Source organism: Triturus cristatus, chromosome 9, assembly GCF_964204655.1.
Source record: "Triturus cristatus chromosome 9, aTriCri1.1, whole genome shotgun sequence".
In the NCBI taxonomy this organism is placed as follows: Eukaryota; Metazoa; Chordata; class Amphibia; order Caudata; family Salamandridae; genus Triturus; species Triturus cristatus.
The window spans coordinates 35,390,485-35,411,260 of record NC_140592.1 but is presented as its reverse complement, the minus strand read 5'-3'; the positions used below and the strand labels follow the sequence as shown (position 1 = coordinate 35,411,260).

General features: G+C 46.0%; 1 protein-coding gene across 9 annotated transcripts in view; it reads right to left on the bottom strand.

Moving 5' to 3' along the window:
* Positions 1 to 20,776, bottom strand: part of USP19 (ubiquitin specific peptidase 19) — a 638,025-nt gene that overhangs the window by 315,786 nt on the left and 301,463 nt on the right. For 5 of the 9 annotated variants that reach the window (XM_085624327.1, XM_085624330.1, XM_085624323.1 and 2 more), the window contains 4 exons: positions 9,141 to 9,256; positions 8,137 to 8,351; positions 364 to 553; positions 146 to 279 (listed from right to left, as the gene is read on the bottom strand). In XM_085624327.1, coding sequence (XP_085480453.1) covers positions 146 to 279; positions 364 to 553; positions 8,137 to 8,351; positions 9,141 to 9,256 — 655 coding nt within the window. The remainder of the gene's footprint in view (positions 1 to 145; positions 280 to 363; positions 554 to 8,136; positions 8,352 to 9,140; positions 9,257 to 20,776) is intronic. The other 4 variants (XM_085624331.1, XM_085624325.1, XM_085624326.1 and 1 more) reach the window with 1 other exon arrangement.

Sequence of the window (20,776 nt, the reverse complement as noted above, 5' to 3'; positions counted from 1 at the left end):
ATTGTGGCTTCAATGGTGTTATTTTTAGATGCAACATGTAAAGATACCATAGAAATGTGGTTAGCATCACGATTTTGTCATCCATTGACAAAGCTCTGCTTTGTATCAGAACATATCATCACAATATAGAGAAAAGTTTCTCTACCTTCAGCTTCGATGGCTGGAAGGCATGATCGGTTCCTTTCCAGAGTGCACGCAGCAACACCGCAAACCCAATGGCCAGGCGCCCTCCAGTCCCCAATGGGTTTCCATGATTGATTTCAGATTCAAATGCACAGTCTGCAAAAAAAGACAGATTTATTATAGATCAAAATTCAGAAAATCAAACATCACTATAGGAGCAGGGAAATGCAGAACACTCACCATGAAAAAAATCCCTCAGCTCACGGGTGTTGGAAAGAGACTGGATGACGCTGTTCATGAAGCAAGTATTGCCCAAATTCACTAGTCCAGTGAAGCCTGGTACACAAACCTTCTTCTCCTCTTCCTCCACCATGTTCTCGCAGGTCAAAGGGCTGTGGGTCATAGGAGTCACCATACATGTTGGCTTGGCCTAGGAAACAGATAGAGGTGATATTTGTTGGCTGGAAATGCCAGAACAGCATAAGAATGAGTAGAAACAGTGGGTTACATGTTAAAGAAGAAGACAATATGTTTACACAAACAAATTTGTCCTTGTTGTCAGGAAAATAGCTCAAGACTGCTTTTATTTCAGAAGAATAAATGGCTCAGGCATTAAAGTAATGGGTTTGGCCTTACTTTATAGGGACATAAACAAGCAGGTAATAGAAAGCTACTAAGGCATAGGCAGCCTTGTTTCACAAGACTAAATAACACTACTCTTGCTACCACTGTTAGAAGCAGTACTATTAACAGAGGTAGCTAACTCATCATTGTCCATTAAAGAATCCACCCCAGATCTTCACTCACGAACAAGGCTTCATTTACCTAGTGACAGTATGTTTAAATGGCAAGAAAAATACTTAATAAAAGCCATCTGTATTATCTATACTATCAGGAACGACTACATATTTCCATCCGCTAGTATTATTAATGCATTTTAAAACTACCATCTTACTTTGTGGAAGTGAGATGTTGCCTACAAGCACCAACTAAAGAGGAAACTGTTTTACATGAGCAAACGGCCTTGAGGACTCCGTTGTAGTTCTACTAGCTGCAAAGCAGAGGCAGGAGCCATCAAAGACCATGTACACTGGGCAAACCCTGCACAATGCCAGATAACCTGGTAGAAGTCATCTAGGCATGCCCACAAATGCCCAGAGTGGAACCCCCTGCCCATCCAAGGAAATCCGTGTGGTAGCCAAAACCAAGTGGATAACACATTTAATGGCATCTTATCCATTATGTATATTCAGGGCCAAAAGTCCATCAATTCCTCCAACATTGCTGGCTAAGGACTGCACAATAAGGCTTTTTGTAGTGGCATGTTTGATAAGAAAATCTGGGTTGCCAAGCACAGGTTTAGAGCTTTTGACCACCTTTTTTCTTTTCACAGGCTAGCAAGAACATGGTTTTAAGTAGGTAGCCATCAGAGGATTTGCATGAGCATCACTGAAAGGAAGCAAGGGTTGAGATGCTGTTGGTGCAACCTGTAGGATTTCCATCAAAGCATTTGTTTTAATCTTAATGCAGGGCCGCTGTAGTTCTAGAACCTCGGCTACCATCTGAACCACCAAAGCAGACAAGGCACTTTTTCTCTGTTGGTGGCCTATGTGGCAAGTTACGCTCTGTCTCGGTGAAGGTGCCAAGCCTATTTTGTAAGTCAGAGTGTAAGGCATCATCAGAGTAATGAGGTGGAAGCATGCAATGCTTCTCCCCACCATCATCATCACATCAACATCCTGGAAAGTACCATGATATAGCACAGGATCAGATTCCGAACCAAAAAGATTATGAAGCGTCTGTTGATAGCTGTAATGTGGTAGAGGCAAAGGATTAGAGTCACACTGCATGATGACTGGGTACACTTTTGTAATTTCGAAGTGTTATATCAGTCAAGCTCCGGTTGACACTGGTTTGGGATCGGACATAGGCTTTGGTACCGGGTCATCTTCCAGTGTTGAGCACGGATGTGGATCATGGAGCAGGTGTTTAAGTTTTGACCAGAGTCGATATGGTTCCGGTAGAGGGTCCCAAAGGGGTGGACGGTCCTGAGAGAGGACCCAATGACTGTAACCTAACCGAAGGCCCCTAAGGTGCCCAAAAGGGAGTGGAAGTGCATGGAATATCTACCTATACCATGGCCTTTATGAATGCTTCAATCTGCTGCTGGGTTGACGATGTGCGGGGAACCCTAATGCATTGGGATCAACTGAGGAATTGGCTCAGTGACCGGTGACCTCAACGGAGCGTGATCTGCATCTGGATGCCCTAGCGTCCTCTCCTTGCAGTAGGAGTAGCAAGAAGGGGTGAAGTCCTGCTTTGCTTGTCTATGCTTGCATTTGGACCTGGACTTACAGGGAAACTTTGACTGTGAAGTGGAATGGTCGCAGAACATGTACAGAGATCGGGACATAGCCTGGCACTGTGACAGAGAATGGAACCTAAGCTAAGCCAGCGAGTACTTTTTGCGTTCAACGGCATACAGCTTCGCTTCTCGTCCCGAATCGCCTTTGGATGCATGATGCATAACATAACTTATCATGACTTAAGAGTCGTGTCCGGAGCCCAGGTCTTGTACATAGGCAGTTGTGTCACGGCTCAAAACCGGAAGGACAATCATTCCCTAGCACACGGTTTGAAGTTTAGAAAGTCATCATAAAACTAACTACTTCCAAAATGCAGCTTCTCATCTGCATCAAAAAGCTCGGAAAGAGAGGCACGGATGTCAGCGCGAAAGAGTGGCACACATCACCTCGCAGTGCTCAGGAGAATTCCTGTGAAAAATCTCCAGATCCAGTCTGACAACAGGGGGATATTGTAATGTGAGGAATCTGTTGTTAGAAGTACCCTTCAAAGATGAGCACGTTGGAAATGTCAACACTAAGTTCAAGTGACATTCCGGGTAAACATGCTATTCATACCTTTGACGAGAGGAATCACATAAAGGGTGATTTATTGAGTTAATTAGGTAAACACAGAAAGGCCAAAAGGATCAACAGATGACTCTTAATTGTGCCTAATGCACAGCCTTGTCACGCAAACTCAACACACAATAATACACCAAAACGTTTTGCTTATAGAGGTTAAGTGTGAAAAGAGTGACAACAGGCAACAAATTTCTCCCAGTGCCCAGGACAGAAGGCCTTTGTCGAAGGGTGTCAACGGCAAAGATGACATACTACTAAAGCCAGCAGACCGAACCCATTTAACTGCGGCTACTCAATTGTCACGCATGAAGGTGTAGAACTGTGGAGACCTATTTGAAGAACCCTCCTCGGTTGCCGAGGCAGGATGCCCACAAGAATCGTCAGTCAAATCATAAGTGTTCAGTAGCTATGGGTACCATAATCTCCCAGTCTGTGGATATTAAGATAAATTGGGTCTGGTCGATTTTGCTCAGAACCTAAAGGAGGGGCATTGGCTTATGTCAATGAAGTTATGCATCTGTCACAACCGTGAAAACCTGGTGGAGAAGGGAGAGTGGTCTGACGCAGGTAGGATTGGAGCGGGTCTGCCACCACCAAAGACCACAAACCCTCTCCTAAGATATCTTAATGATAACAGAAGGGAAAGGCTTGATGCTGGGCTCATTAAAACCTTAGGCCAGACTGCAGGATACGTAAATGCCATCTGGTGTTTGGGAAGAAGAGAATGCACAAGGCTAGGAGCCCAAGAAGCTTCAGAGCCAACCTCTCCAAGACCCAATATTGAGCACAAAACACTGGGATCGTATCATGAATGCTTCAGACTTGCTGCAGCAGTAAAAATACCTTGTGAATCACTGTGTCTAGTACAATCCCAGTGAAGGGAATTTCCTGCATGGGACTCATGTGGGAATTCAGCTTGTGAATGGGAAAGCACAAAGTTCAGCCGTCATCTGGAGGTGGAACACGAACTGCTGCAAGCTCACCTTGATCATCCAGCTGTGTAAGTATGGAAACACATTTATCCCCGACCTCCACAATCACTTTCATGAACACCCCCGGGGTCAAGGTGATGCCAAAGGGGAGCAAGGCAAATTGGAAGGGTTCCGAACAACTGCAGACAACGCCTGTGGGGAATCAGGACGGGAATATGAAATTATATACCCTGCAAGCCCATGCACACAATCCAGACTCCTGGGTCCAGAGCAGAAATATTCAGGGACAGGGTAGGCATTCTGAATTGGTCATTCCACAGAAACGCAATCAGTGTGCGGAGGTCCAGTAACTGCCACAGTTTTACAGCCTCTCTTCCACATACGTAAGTAGCACAGATAGCACCTTTTTCCTCTCTCCGAAGCAGGTACCTACTTGATGGCAAGCAATGGTCAGCCGAAGGTTTGCTTCTTGAAGCAAGATTGCTGAATGGTCTGCTGACAGTTGATCTGACGTAGAGGGGTAGGGCAATGATTGGTTTGGGGGGGATGGTTGGGAATGGGACGGGGAGAAAACAAATAGTAGAGAGTAGCCCCTTTGAATAGTTTCCCAGACTCATTTGTCGGACATGATGAATCTACAACAGGAAAGGAAATATTGTATCCTGCCTCCTGCCATCTGAGTATGGGTCTAAAAAGGCAAATTAAAGCAGATTGGTAGCGGCTGCAGCAGATAAAAGCGTGTAAGAGGAGAGCTGCCCCTGCTGGCGTCATGGGCCTTGGCTGCTGCCACAACCTCTGCCCCCAAAGGACTGGGCCTGCTATTGCTGCACGTGTTGGGAGGGCCGACATCTGTCAGCTATCCCCTTGGAATAAACCCTAAGCTTCTTGTACTGTTTGCGTAATGGCTTGGCGGTAGACAAGAGTCCCAAGGATTTGCCTGTTGCTTATTTATTATGTCTACTACCCCTCCTGGGGTATAGGCCATCAACCAGCAATCTCCAGCCATCTCTATCCTGGGCTTCTCGTTCAATCTGACTCTAGGTGTAACCCATCTCCTAGCAGACTGCCTAGAGGCCTCAGCAGCAGGTGTTTCTTGGCCTTCCTCTTTTCCTTTTCCCTTGAGGGTTCCAGGTCGGGCTTGCTTGGTGCGGGCTTATGAAGACTGACCTATCCAGAGCCTTTTCATGATTTCTTCATTAGCAGAAGTTGGAAAGTCTGCTGCCACATGTTGTTATTGCTGATGATGTTTGGCCTGCATATTTAGAGGATTTTCCGCAGACAAGTGTTGATGAAGGTCTGGACTTTGCTGATGGTGGTAACTGTTGTCCTTCAAGTTTCTGCTCCATACATGTTTTTTTTTACGTTTGGTTGATCCTGGTTTGCAGCGTTAGGTCCTTGGAGGCCTAGATCTTCTTTAGCTGAATGAAGGCAGCCCTTGCTTTGCAGATTCTTGCCTTGACGTCGGCGTCTCTGCTGCCCTGCTTGTCTAGGACACTGCGCAGGTAGGTGAAGGCCTCAACATCTTCTGGTGCACCACCTGCAAGGGTGACTACAGTTGTGCTGGCAGTGTAAGCCTTCAGGATCTTGTGGATGTTGAGGCCAAATTGTTGGTTGTCTCTTGCATCTACAGATGGGTATAGGAGATTAGGGCCATGTCATCTGCAAAGTCCAGGTCGTCGTGCTGCATTCCAGGTATCTACTAAACCCTATTTGTTTCTCCTTTTTCACCATTTTGCCAGAAGTAGGCTGGGTTCCTGATAACCAGGTCCCCGCTAACTGGTTCCCCAGTGTCCGTTTTCTTTCCCCAAAACAACTGGTCACTTGATTCCCCAAGTGACCAGGCCTTTAGCACCTCTGCAAGTCCCTAGTAATTGGTACCTTTGGTAGCTAGGGCATAAGTACTAAAGAGAGCCCCTAGGAGCAGCAGCGTATCGTGTGCCACTCTGAGGGACCCAGCACCAAACTCATACAGACTGCCACTGCATGACAAGACGCTCCAAAGAGTGAAAACACAACATGGCACACACTTGTGAGCCATGTCCCCTAACACTGCATGTAATATTTATGCACCACCCCTACAGCAGGCCTTACAGCCTAAGCAGGGTGCATTATATTACATGAGCAGATATGCCCCTGTGCTGGTCAGTCAAAAGCGCTTTGAAGCCTCGTCAGGGGTAGTAAGTACATAAATGCAATTACAATACAAGTGAAACAGGAAGTCAACCTAAGTAATGTACTGGGCACTGGTCAAAATGAGTTTCCCAGCTACATAATGGCTTCACTGGAACCTAGGGTGTTTAGTATCAAACACCTTGTATTAATAAACCCACACTGATTCCAGTGATGGATGTATTCATACATGCATCCAGAGGGTAACTCAGAGGTACCCCCTGAATTCTGGAACAGGGTGATGCCCACTCCCCAAAAGAAGTGGTCCTCTAGGGGGTGTAGTGACCGGAGGGGTAAGTAGCCCATTGGCTACTACCCCTCACTCCCCTTAACACCCCTAAATTGAGTATTTAGGGGACTCCCTGTTACCAGGACTTCAGATTTCGACAGACACAAAAGAAGGAGTGGACAAAGAAGACTGCTGACCCAAGAACCGAGGAGCACGACTGACTTGTCGCCAACCTTGCCAGCTGCACATGACCCTCGTGGAGCAACCGACTCGTCCTGCCGCTGTGCAGACTCCAATAAACCCAGAGGGCTGCCAGTGCTTTATGAATTGCCCACAAAAACTCCCTTGGAGTAGAGGATTTGCTCCCCTGCAGCCGCAGGCACCTAAGAAGCAACGCCCAGTACACTGACCTGCCACCTACGGAGACTACAAATGCAGCAGCCAGCCAGGAAGAGGTAGCTGTGGTCGTACAGGTCAGATCCATCCTCCCTCCAAGTGAGGGTGCACCAGGACCGACTGGAGCCGCACAACACCAATACCAGAGGTATCTGACCCTTGCAGCAACCAAGGCTTGTTGTGTCCAAACCGGAAATCTACACCGAGGAAGACCGATCTGCACGTCGAGGGGCTTTAGTTACAGTGAGACCCTCATCGAGAGTGGCTCAGCTGTCCCGTTTGCCCTGTTCTGCAGAAAGAAGATAAGGTAAGACTTACAGTCCATTGCCCCCAGACACCTCAAAGGGCCTCTGCACCTGCGCCCCACAGCCCGAGTCCAAGGGAGGTGACGGTGCCAACAGGGTCCTGCGACCCTCAAAGACTGAGCCCAATCTTGGGTTTGAATAGACTCCCAGTCGCCACCTGCAGCCACTTTCTGCAGGCCCTGTAAACCGCAAGTGTCTCCTGCAGCACGGACTAGATGCCTAAAGACACCAGCGCACCTGAGCCCACCAGCCCGAGAATTAGTGGACTAACGGTGTGGGGCTACATGCCTGAGCATCTCGAAGCCCCCTTCTCCAAAACCCCCACAAGTTGACCCGGACTGGCCCCCCAGTCCCTGCTTGCAGCCTCTTTCAACAGGACCAATCTCCACTGAAGAGAATGAGGCACCCAACACTGCAACGCACCTCTGCACCCGGCCGCCTGAAGTGACCTATTGGTGCTGCTTTGGACCTTTCCCCATGCACACCTTTAGTCCAGGAGAACAGTTCCGTAGTAGTTGACAAGTGCCCAAGTGCAGTACATGTTTCCCCCCATAGGATAACATTACAGCTTCAGAAATTGCACGAAGAGTCAACTTTTGAAACGTGTAAATTCATATTTCGAAAAGTACTTACCCGATTCTGATGATCTTGGGATCTAAATTCATATAAAAATACGTGTTATTTTTTATAAATTGGTGTCGGATTTCTTCATGTAGTGTGTGTCTCACTAGCACAGAGCCTCTGTTTTTGTGCAGAAAAAGACTGTTTACATTTTTCTGTAAATATTTCTTATGTGGTGCGTCTGAGTATGTTCAACCTGCTGGGCTTTTTCTACTATTCTAAATAGGAGACAATGATGGAGAACCAACGCATGCAGTGTTCAGCGCCAGGAATACTTTCACATACCAACAACTGCCTCAGCTGGTTAAAAAAGAAAAAGAGAGAAAAACTAACACTATCGCAAATTCCAAGATATCACAATCAAAAGCCTCATTCATCTGCCTGTGAGTGTACCTAAAGAGACATACAATTGGTCAAAAGGCCCAAACACTTACCGAAGTTACATGGGGCTCCTGCTTAACTGAAACATGTTCTGGTGTCGTCCTGGCAGTCACATTATCTAGCCCGCCATCTTGTAGGTTAGTTTTTTCTATTTCTCCTTTTCGGACCTCATCCTTGCTAGAAAGAGAATGCTGGTTACTTCCGGGTTGGGTCTTATCATGTGGAGTAGGACCGGCGGGCATGGCAACCTTTGCACCACCCACTGCACCTTAAAAAGGGGGACAGATGAGCTTGTGTTTAGCAGCATATCACATGGACCATGGTGGATGAGGCTTGTGTGATCAAAACACATTTTTTTGCAACACACTTACCAAAAGCCAAATGCTAACTCATAGAACAAAGTGAAAAACTACAGCAAGCAAGAACTACTTACAGATTTTATGTTGCAAAAAGAAATATTTCAATTTTAATAAACTTTAGAAAAATGAGGGGGTTGGAATCAAGCAGCCCGTAAGACTGCATGGCAATGAGGTAGTGGACCAGAACACGTCAACCAAAGGGCTAATACAGGTGAAATATATTATGAAACATTCTGTAACAACATTTTCCCATAAATAATTTCGTAACAGTTCCTCCTATATATTGGAAAAATCAACTGCTCACAACTCGAAAATATTCAGTGATTTAACAGTCATAAAAACAACCATACAACAAGCCGGCAAATGTGCTGGATAAAAATAAGCAAAGGTCTTCATACCTTTTAGTACTGGAAAAATCTAATCAATGAGTTGCAACAACAAAAGTAAGTATGGCATGAAGGTAATGGCAGAGTAACATCAGGGAACACCCTGGAGATCCACTGAAGGGATCGGCCCATGTACTGCTTTATTTTGTTTGCACTGTACAGGCCAAGATGACATGTTCATTCTCTACAATACAGCATGCAGATTTACAGAAAGCAAAAGCGATCCGCTTAACACTAGATGACCTGCTGTTGTATTTTCTTAGACGATGCGGACAAGAAAAATATGGAGCAATGAGAAATCAGGCTGCAGACCTCGTGCGGAAGTTGCTTCTAAACCACCCCACCGTAGACTCTGGCGCTTCTTCAAGGAGATGACTATTAGAGATCCAGTGAAGCGGTAGCTACAGCGGTCTGGTTCAATAAGATTCCTGAAATCATAACAAACAAGACAATAACTAAACCAGGAAAACAACTGATATTTCAAAAAAGGTGAAAAACGGATTCTACATATCTTATCAAAGGACAATCTCATATGTGAACATACTATCAGCCAGTAGAGAAGCCCCTCACAAAACACGTCGTTACTGCATGCTGTCACAACACACACTGCATGGCTAGGTTTAAATCTGTTCTAATCACAATGAGTGGGAACGCTGTCCCTGTGCAGCTGAAACCATGTAAAGCGAGGTGAAAGATGGCATTCTGTAATCTACACCTGCCTCACACAGTGGGTGTCTTACCATGGAGTTACTTGACTTTTCAGCCTCAAGTCAGCTTAAGTTGTGTGGGGTGGAAGAATATATCAATTTGCATGAGGGGCAGTGGCAATTGCATCAGTGAACATGGTTTTGAAGATCAACTGACCAAACTCGGTATCTAAAGAATTGTACAAAAAATACAAGAAGTGGGGAGCCCAAGTAGCTGTTTTACAGGTTTACTGATTATTACATTAGATAAAAACAACAAAACAAGCATTGGTTGAGTGGAGTTACCAGGTGCAACATTCAGATGGCAAGTCTGCTTGGTGTTGCATTATCCTGTAATGAAGTATTATGATAAATATCAGACACCTTGGAAGTCTGAATGCCAGATGCACTGCCAACAGATTAAAACACAGGGTAATTGCTGTTCGCTTTTCCTTATGCAGAGAAAAGTTCAAACTCTCTATGGCATGCAATAAGTAAACAGTTTCTTGACTTTGCATCTGATGCCATGACACTTATTCACCCTTCTGACTTAATTTAACATCTCAATATACTCTGGGAATTGAACAAGGTGGACTCTGGGTCCTACCTAGAGCTATTAACAATTAAAATTAACTTGCTCTTTTGACAAATTAAAGCTAAAAATTGATCTACCATCTAGCATGTTTCCTGTAACTAAGCACCATATTCAAAGCGCCCTAAGAAGCAAGTTGCATCAAAGGGGTTAACCACTGAATCAGAAAGTTGACATCTGATTAGCTTTTTGTATGACAGAAAAAGATCAAGCCTCTATACAATTTTTATAGACCCCAAACATAAATGCCCGACAGCCCGTGTGCCACTTGCACTTTGAGCCCAGACATGTTTACGCCAAGGCAACATATCAGTCACCACAAGACGTTAATAGATCCTATCGGACCACCAACGTGATTAAGGAGTCAAACAAAATATTGAGGTAATCCTATTAACACATAATGAGAGAACAGACACACCAGTGACTTCTTTTATAACTGCCCTGTTCATGACTTCTTGTTCCCTATTTTCTCATTCCCCAGCCCTCGACACTATAATAGATTAGGACGTGCTAATAATATACTGAGGCTAAATGCTGTGCCATGACAAAGTAAAGTACTAACTCTAGCATTATCTAAAATAGATACGCTTAAAAATGAAACGCAATAAACACAAAGAACACTAACAATAGGAACATGCTACAAATACAGTTTCCCCAGTTTAAACACACATACAACACACAAATAGTTGTAAACATAAAGAGTTGACTTTTGCTGTCAATCCACCCGTTGGGCTTGTTTATGTGAACACGTCAGATAAAATATGTATAGATGTTCTTGTTTTCGTATATTTTGTCACAATGGATATTGAGAAAGCCCATGGTGCAATTTGCTAAAGAATGAAATATGTTGGCAACATAAATGCTAATTAAATCAAATTCTTACTGGATTGAAAATATAGAGTATTACAAAAGAAAGGACCAACTGACGAGCAAAGGATACGTTTCTCTCTTTTGTAATATCTGGCTTGATGTAAAAAGAGAAATAATCTTTAAGTAGTGAAGGTGTCTTCTCCCACTCAAGCTTATAAAATATGCAGATTAAAACCAATACTACCAATGCACGCACACAACCACTTCTACAAGCTGCCTGAACTTACCATGTGATACAAATTTGAAAAGCATTCATGTACTAACTTGAATGCCTACACATCCTGGGTAATGCATTTAAGAGGGATATTATCAACGCAGAAGGGAAGCAGGGTACTCTCCTTCCAAAAAGCTTGAATATCCAAAAGCAGATTTGCTAGCCAGGGATCAAACTCTGTAATTCCTTGATGTGTGTGGACCTTGAAAGCTGGTACTTTACATGCTTTAGGTGTCAGAACCAGTTTAACAAATCACTTTGGCAAGGTCAATAAATGAGTGAAGCAGGAAGTAGAGCAAGGATACAGAAATCCTGTTCACTTGGGAAAAGAGGTCCTTTCTGAGAAGGATGTTCAATCTTTCTCATGGATTTGGAGGAAGCCCGACCCTTCACACATTCACAATTCATACTTTGAACCTTTCTAATTGCATGGGACCATCCATAACACATCCAATTAAGACAAACTAAGATAAAAGCCACATCAACGAGTGGCAAAATCAAATCTGTCTAGCTGTCTGCTTTCATGTTTTAGACTTTGGGTACATGGACAACAACCAGTGAGATACACAGGATCACCATCTTGACTTTGAAGTAGACTGCAAGCAAGAACCAGTGGATGGAAACATCACAGTGGTATCGTCAGACTAAACCAACACTATGTTGACAGGCTCTCAGGTTGATTATATTCCTCTTCATACACATGAATGTTCGGGCTAGACTGTTCGTACAAGGACATGAGCCAAGGCTGATTTGTATATTGTTGCTCCAGGCCTACAGAGGCACAGCAAGCAGACAAATGATGGACTGGAAGAAGATACACAGTAATTACCAGTGGCTGTGATCAATTGAAGCATTCCACATACGGTTTTGTTTTTCTCAGTGTGATGGCTGTCCCAGACATGGCTTGTCTATTTGCTGGGCTACAGGACTCAAATGCACTACACTTATAAAGCCCAATTCTGCTAAAATTGGTCTTGGGTTTCTTCTGTCCTCATTCAAAGGAGACATCGCATGGCAGTTCGGACAGAACTGCTCCTTTTTGAGCAAAAGCAAGACAGCATACGTGGTCTGGGGTAGCGTAGGTAGTTATAAAAAGATTTATTAAAAAAAGACAATGGACCGGGGTTAGACCTGTCAGCCCTTTGGGTGGTCCCTCCTCATCATTATTTATTTTGTCCCACTTCTGCCTCAAACCCTGTTATAATTTTCCCTTTTTGGGAACCACCAGACTTTTTAGTGTTGATGCAGGGTCAGGGAGCCATTTTCCCTACCCCTGGAACTTCTGTCTGAGGGCCTGAGACACAAAATGGTGGCCACCCATTGTCACCTGTGACATAACCAGAACTCACTGGAGGTTTCTAGAACCTCCTGGAACATTCTAGAATCCTGTGATAGTGGGAGGCAGTTTAGAATGTTGGGAGGCCATCTCAGAGTGGCAGTTGGCAACTGACTGGAGAAGAGAGAGGACAGAGATAGAAGGAGGTCGGAGTAAGGCAGCAGAGGTGGAAACCAGTGCTTGGAGTGGGGTCCAGAAACCCACCCTTGATGCTAGTCCCTACTGACCAAGCCCAGCCTAAAGCCCTGTGTGGGACCAAGACCAGAAGAACCATCTTAAGGAACTGAACATTTGGAACAGGCCTTAAAGAAGAACAGCAAGCTCCTGACCTGTTCAGCGGTGTCCTCCTGGAGTCCTGACGTCGAGAAGCCTGGAGACCTGGGGCCTGAGGTAGAGACGCGGCGCTGACAGAAAGCAGACGTCGTACCCGGAGCCGCCAGAGGTCGAGTGAGGGCGCTGACAGAGGTCGTGGAGAGGCACCGGAGGTCGAGTAGGGAGTCACCTGAGGTCGAGTGAGGACGCCGACGGAGGTCGTGGAGAGGCCCCGGAGGTCGAGTAGGGAGTCACCTGAGGTCGAGGTGAGGCATTGATGGGGGAGTGAAGACCGCCCACCGGAGTCGCCGGAAACGGAGGTGAAGCGCGCCGGAGGTCGGGAGTGGAGATCACACTCCGGAGACACCCGGAAGCGGGGAGACCGTATCCCTGCGACGCCGGAAGGCGACATCGAGTCGAGACCGCCCAGCGACATCGAGTCGAGACCGCCTAGCGACATCGAGTCGAGACCGCCCAGCGACATCGAGTCGAGACCGCCCAGCGACATCGAGTCGAGGCCGACCAACAACATCGATCCGGAGCCGCCTCACGGCGTCGACACGGCGCCGAGCGGAGCCGATCGTCGAGGAAGGGACAGTAAGTGGTAGAGGGGGCGTCTGAGGCCCCGTGGAGCCCTAAAAGACCATCCTAGGGGTTAAAGGGGTGTTAGGACCAGCCTGGGAGTGCCAGGGGTGAACTGAGACTGGTACAGTGACCTCCGTAAAGGGCTGTGTAGTTTGGAGGGCCAGATCTTTAGGTTACCCTTGTTCTGCCTCAGCTTAGGCCCCAGCCTTGACCAATCTAGGTGGGACACCCCCATGCCATCCAAATGACCATAAGCTGTGTATGGGCAAAGTAAGACCAAGTGACCTCATGAAAGTGATCTGATCTGTAATTGTCATTGTTTGTTTTACCTTATTTATTGAAGGTGCTTTATTTATTGTCTTCCACTAATTTATTCTTGCACTGTATTTATTGTCTGACTGTATTTATTTGCCGTCTGTATTTATTGCACATCTATTTATTCTTTGCTTAATGATGACCTGAACCTATTTGTTGAAATTCCGAAGTAGCATTGTTTATTTGACCTGCTCTTTTAAAGGAAAATCCTATTGTATTGTATTGTATTTATGATGTGAAGCCTGCAACTAAGAGAAAATAAGATAAAGACATATACATTTTCATCTTGACTTCCATAATTTTTACGGTGTAGTGTCGTTTGTGGAACGGATGAACGCATGGTTATTGTGAGGGTGTGACGTACGCTTAACACGGTGCCTGACCCCCAACCGCTCGAGCCAAGCTACCACTGTGCTGGGAACCTGGTGACTGCTAACCCGGTTGCCCGGTTTCCAACAACCGGAATGTGGCCCAGAGTAATTGCTAGAATTATTTCACCACTGCATCAAACACATTCATTTATCTTGTTATATATAGGTTTGTATTTAGTCACTAATAACCACAACTTATACTAGCTCATCAGTCCTTGCTACATTCAGTCATAACTGGAAGCAACAATGCTCGGTCAGTAATATGGCTAAACAAGGACTTTAAGACAACGTAGGTTGGCCATATGGTTGTGGCAAAGGGTGGGTGAGATCTAGGTTTGTCGCTAGGTTATGGACTGTGGATGCATGGAACAGGAGTAGTAATCAATGCACAGCTCTGCATTTGTATCCCCTGGGAGCTCTGTTCATCTCAATGCCCTTTAGGGTGCATTTCTGTGGAGATTATGAATGCTCCGAAAGAGGGCCAAACAATGAACGTAAGAATATAAAAATACACATTTACCCCTCCTGAGCGATACAATAGGATCCGTACAAGAGTAATCTTGGGGCTTTTTCTGTTCTACCGGTGGAGTTTGCTTAGCCTGAGAAGGTCAGTGATAGGGTATTATGTCCCCAATGAGCACTTGCAATGATGGTCTTACCTCTAAACTGCAGGGCAGGGTTTGAGTTGCTAAACCTTCTGGTCTGGAGTGTACTCATGCTGCTTCAGGTGTCATAAAATGGGGCTGTTGCTTCTGTTGCAGACAAATACCCCCAACGCTGCTAGCACTGTTCTAATATTTCTAAGTCACCAACTTCACTGTGCAACCAAATGTTACATAGGCTGTTTCGATTCCTGGTGGGAAAGATGGGGGCAGCAGGCCTCAAAAACTCAGCCTGCCTCTGCCCAAGGGTCAGCCCCATGCATTCATGGTAGCCATGGTAATATTCATGCCATTCCTCTGAGGGATCCCACAGAATACTAGATTGCCATTTACTACTCAAGGGAGTTTGGAGCACTGTATTGCATACAGTCGAAAAACTAGTTCATATCTGAGGCTAGGCCAGAGCAAAATCTGGTTGACTCGAGGAAACTAGAAGCAAGGCCCACAAAGACTGAAGAGCGATGTGACAAGGCATCATGTGTGCCAGGCACATTTTTCATTTGTACTAAACAGGTTCACATTTTGTACCTTCCAGCCATCTCGAGTCAAGTAAGATTTCTGATTATAGGCAATGTTAGTAATGAACCCACCCACACCCACGGACCACTCGTGCAACTTCAATATCATCCTGGACTCCGAACTCAACATGGACCACCAAATCAACGCCGTCACCTCATCCTGTTACCAAAACCTCCATCTCCTACAAAAGACCTTCAACTGGATCCCCCTCGAACACAGAAAAACCGTCACGCACCCCCTCATCAGCAGCAGACTGGACTACGGCAACGCACTCTACGCCAGGATCAACAAAAGCCTCACCAGCAAACTACAGAACGTCCAGAATGCCTACGCCAGACTAGTACTCAACCTACCGCGCCACTGCCACATCACCCAACACCTGCGGGCACTGCACTGGCTCCCCGTCGAGAAGAGACTCACCTTCAAGCTTCTAACCCACGCCCACAAAGCCCTCCACAAAATCGGTCCTGCCTACATGAACCATCGCCTCTCGTTCCACGCACGCCAAAGATCCCTCCGTTCAGCCCAGCTCTCTCTTGCGACGGTGCAGCACATCAAGAAGACCAGAACAGGAGGCCGCTCCTTCTCCTTCCTCGCGGCCAAGGCATGGAACACTCTCCCTTTCCACCTCCGGCAGACACCAACACTCTCCAAGTTCCTGAAGGACCTCAAGACATGGCTCTTCGACGAGTCACCATGAACATCCAGGAGCTGTGCGGACAAAGGAGGATCCTGAAGACATGGCCCTTCTACATCTCACAATGAATGCCCAGAAGCTGCGCTGCCCCCGCCCCACCCACCTCGTGCCTTTGAGACCCTCTCGGTGAGTAGTTGCACTTAACAAACCCTTGACTGATTGAAGAACAATGTTGTTTGTCCTGTTACCATTGGTTTGTAGTACTGTGGATTCATCCTACTGTACACTCTGCCATCTAGTGCTGGGCCTGGACATTTGCAAATTGCTCGAAGACGCCTTCAGGAATGAAATGTCTTATCACCACACTGAGCCTCAGAATACAGAACTCTTCCTCCTCAAACTGTAATTCTACCCACCCACCACCCATCCCAATGGGTGAATGCAGAAAGTGGGGAAAGCTAAGGTGACAGTTATGGTATACGGGTGCATTGTGCAAGTGAAAACTTCATTTGGAGCACTGACTGGAGGTGGGAGGGCACATGCCAATTTACAGCACTACTAGCAACGAACCGATAGTTATAGGGTAACATTATCCATTTCTATCATGTGCTGCTGCAGATCACATTCTATGCATAAACTTTAAGGTAGTGCACTCAAAGTAAACAAAGGCTAGCAATCCAATAAGGCAGACGATTAGCGGAAGTGTGTGATACTGGGCAAGCAGCAGCTTTCCACAGGTCTGATAGATTTTTGTTAGCTGAGAAAGCCAATGTATCCCCTTTCGTTGTGGTGGAGTTTGCCCTTGGAACCAAATTAAAGGTAATTTTGTCTTTGTATAGCAGACCTGTATATATTTGACTATACACCTTGCTAAAGCAAACTTTGAAACGGGGTTTCCTGTGTGAAGTTTAGCAACCCCAGAGAGTTGTTAGTTTTACGGATAACCTTTTTCTGTCAATGCAAAAGTCACTGAGTAAAGAAAGAAGCTTGGTAAATATATTGTTTGGTTCACCTGATAAAGGGAATCCAATTTAGGAAGAAAACAAGGATTAGCCCTGAAGACTACACTTTCCTATTGCACTTTAACTGTGGAAAAACCTTTCATTCGAGGCTGAAACTCACTGACTTTTCATATGAAAATGATTAGCACCAGAAAAAACCTTTTCCCATAAAGGTATTTCATAGCACAAGAATGATGTGGGTCAAAAGGAGACCCCCATGAGCCATGCTAGTACCGTATTAGGGTTCCTAGCAGGCACCAGCAGTGTTCTTGGAGACGATACTCTTTTTAAACCCTCCACAAATGCCTTGATGACTGGAATTTTTTAAAGAGGGAAGTGTGTTGTCTGTTTTGCATGAAAGCAGAGACTGCAGGGAAATAAATATACCAAAATTATGTGCATGTTAAAGCTGCTCCTTGAAAGTTTAGCCAATAACAAATTATATCTTTCACCAAAGCCTTTAGAGGCTCTGAATTCTTGCTGAAGGAATAACGGGCACTGCATTTCCACTTTGGTGCATAAAATGTACAAGCAGGGGGCTCGCGAGCCTCTCGCTGGATCAGCATACACTCCTCAGACAGCCTGAGATGCCAGTGCTCTAGGACTTCAGGTACAAATCTCAAGGTCTGGATCCCTCAGCTGGCCATGATGTTGCATTGTGTGGCAGGGGCATGACAGTTCTAGAAATGCTGAAAAACAGAGCTACCTTGCCCAAGCTGGCATGATTAGAATGAGAGTCCTAGACATCTCGAGTTTCCTCACTACAGATGAAAGCAGAGGAAGAGGAGGAGAGGCATAAGCAAACACCCCTGAGCAATATCCATAGTGCACTGCCCACGACACCTGTGGTGGAGAGCACCTGAAGGCTAAGCTTGAGCACTTTGCATTCTCTGCGGTGAAGAACATTTTGCGACGTTTCCCAATCTTTGGAAGTATTGGTGAAGTTCCTGGGGATGTATCCACCAGTGTACTTGTTGATGCGTTCCCCTTCATAGGTCCACAGGGTAGGTTTCACCCCCGTTGGAGGCTTTGCAAGGAGCAGTCTCTCACTGACCCAATGCCAGATCTTTTGTGCTAGGGATGACAGTTGAGGGGAGTGAGTTGCTTCTGGTTTCTGAATCTAAGACATGGCAGTCATCTTGTCAGTCTTAGCACCATTTGTACAGCTGTCAGTTTGAGGAAGATGACTTGATAACTTCCTTGATCTTGGGCCCAGGTATCTTCATAGTTGTATCGTCCATTCGTGCTCCCCATCCTGTGAGTGCCAAGTCTGTGGCCATGGTTACCTGCAGCTGAGGGTCCAGAAAGTGTCTGCCCAGTGACACATTTTCGTTATACCACCATGCTAGACAGTACTGAACTCAGGGCTTCACTAACACCAGATCTTCCCATCAATGTGCTGCTTGTGATCATTGACCAGCCACATCCTCTTGTCGGAAGTATGTCTGCAGTGAATGCGTGTGGTACTGTGGATATGCATAAGGCTATCATCCCTAACAGGTTCAGTACTGTTCTTACAGTTAAGGGACGGGTCTGAAAAGAGGAAGCAGCCTTTGTCACTACGCTTGGCTAAGCTTTCTTCTGTAACCGAGTTCAATACTGCTCTTCAGAATGTATGAACTTGTTGTGGATGCAAATAGGACTTTTTGGCAGTTTCAATTAAACTTAACCAGAGTAACCTAACCAGAGTCGCAGCATCACTGCTGCTTTGGATGCAGCTTTTCATCACTTAGTTGTCCAGATATCGAAACACTTGAATGGCATACCACCGCTAGATATTTTGTGAATACTTTTGGGGCTGTTGCAATCCAGAATGGCAGCACCTTGAACTGGGATTGTTGTCTACTTACCACAAATTTAGGTAGCAGTGATTTGGTGAATGATTGGGGATGTGGAAGTAGCTGACATGAAGTGAAGAGTCTCCATGTGGTCTCCCTTGCAGAGATGACATCTTGCAGAGTTGTCGTTCTGATGTGCTCCAGCAAGACAGCAATTTAAAGGCTCAAGGTCACGGCTGGAGGGTACCATCCTTTTGGGGAATAAGGAAATGCAGCTGAGGGCACACCCTGTTCTCACTACTGTGGAGGTACAGGCCAGACAGCTTCATTGTTGAGGAGTGCTTGTACTCACCCCCCACTCCCCTTGAGCGCTTGCTGCTCATCCGGCCCGATTGAGCGGTCATTGTAGTATGTTTGTTGGTGTGAAACTCCAAGCAGTATAATTGTTGTGCTACGGAAAGGACCCACTTGCCTGAGATTATTTCTTCAGATTGTGAAAGGAATAATCCCATCTTTCTCGCGACAAAAGTTTTACGATTTGGGTGTTAAGGGCTGAAGATTCAGTGTTTGGATTTGCAGACACCCATTCTTTGAAAGGACTCCTGGCTTTGAGTGTCTTGGTAAGACTGGTGTTGCTGATAGCTTGAGCGCTGCAGTCATGTGGCATATTTGGTGTTTCCTTGAGTTTGGTGACATCAAAACCCAGTGTCCACAGGTTGGATCTGGAGTGCTCCCATCACTTTGGCAGAAAGCATGTTCTCATTCAAATGGGACATTCATGAGTTGCATTTGCACATCTGGGCAGGACACAGATCCTCAAAGTCATGCATACCTGCTGAGGATAGCGCTGGTATTGACCTCTTTGGAGGTACAATTGGCTGAGTCTATGGCACACAAGAAGTTTGCATTTAAGATGGTTTCGGGAAAGTGCGTGATAAGTTGTTCCATCTGCTTCAAATTGTATTTATCAGTCCCTGAGAGAAGGCCAATCAGGTTGATGATATGCCACTGTGTTTCTTTCCCAAATGCGACACGTTTCCCGGCAGCCTGAATTTTCTGGCTTTCTTTGTCTGGAGGGTTTGTTTCACCTGTGCCCGGTGGAAATACTCTCTCCTGAGCCCTGTGAACAACCATAGTCTGGAGGAAAGTGAGCTCTAATATATATGGGGTCCTCAGCCACTGCCTTATATTTTTGCTCCACCCTAGGAGTGACAACCCTGGTTTTCAGTAGTATCTGGAAGTTCTTTGCCACACACCTGGTCATGGATTTAAGAATCTGTAGGAACTATGCAGAGTATTCCTTCTTAATAAAGGAAGTATTCCTCCTCTACCTCATGGAGTTTGACTTGATGGTGCACAACAGCCCTCTCAACAACAGCATAACAAGCGGTGTCATGGGGGTTAGGGGTAATGCCTTCACAGTGTATGGCTTCAAAACATGCCCAATCTATCCTCAGATTACCTGTTGTAATCCTCCCACGAATCACCGCCATTGTGTGGTGGCAGTGGCTGCTCGGAGGGATCCTGAATGTCATCCTGACTATCATGACTGAAGTCTGAGCGTGTATAGTGTGAACCCAATGGTGATGGTGACCTGAATGATGAACGTGGTTGGAGGAGGTATTGGGTGTAGATGTGAAGGATGAGGCCGTGGGGGATGAGGATATAGAGGCTGAAGCACAGGAGTATGCCCTGGCTGTCTAATCTCAGCCACAGGATATCCCTAGAATTCTTCGGGTACTGCCTCCTCGAAGGCAAGCTTCGTTTCCAAAGGCATGGGGTTCCGCTCTTGTGGTGGTGGATGGGGCAGGATCTTTTTACAGGCTGCATGAATGTAGTCTCTCTGTCTCACAACCGGGACGTCTTAACTAGGTCAAAAGAAGAGTCTTACTCAACATCAAAGCTGGATCAAGGGCTCTTTCAGAACCAGTTTCGGCCCAGACAGTGTCAGGTCAGTGTCTCGGGCCTGGTTGGGGTCTTTTCGACTCAAAGCACAGACCAGAAGAAGGCTCTCAGCACCAAGCAGACTTGGGGACCACGGCCAGAACCGGGTCTTCCAACTGCTTTGGC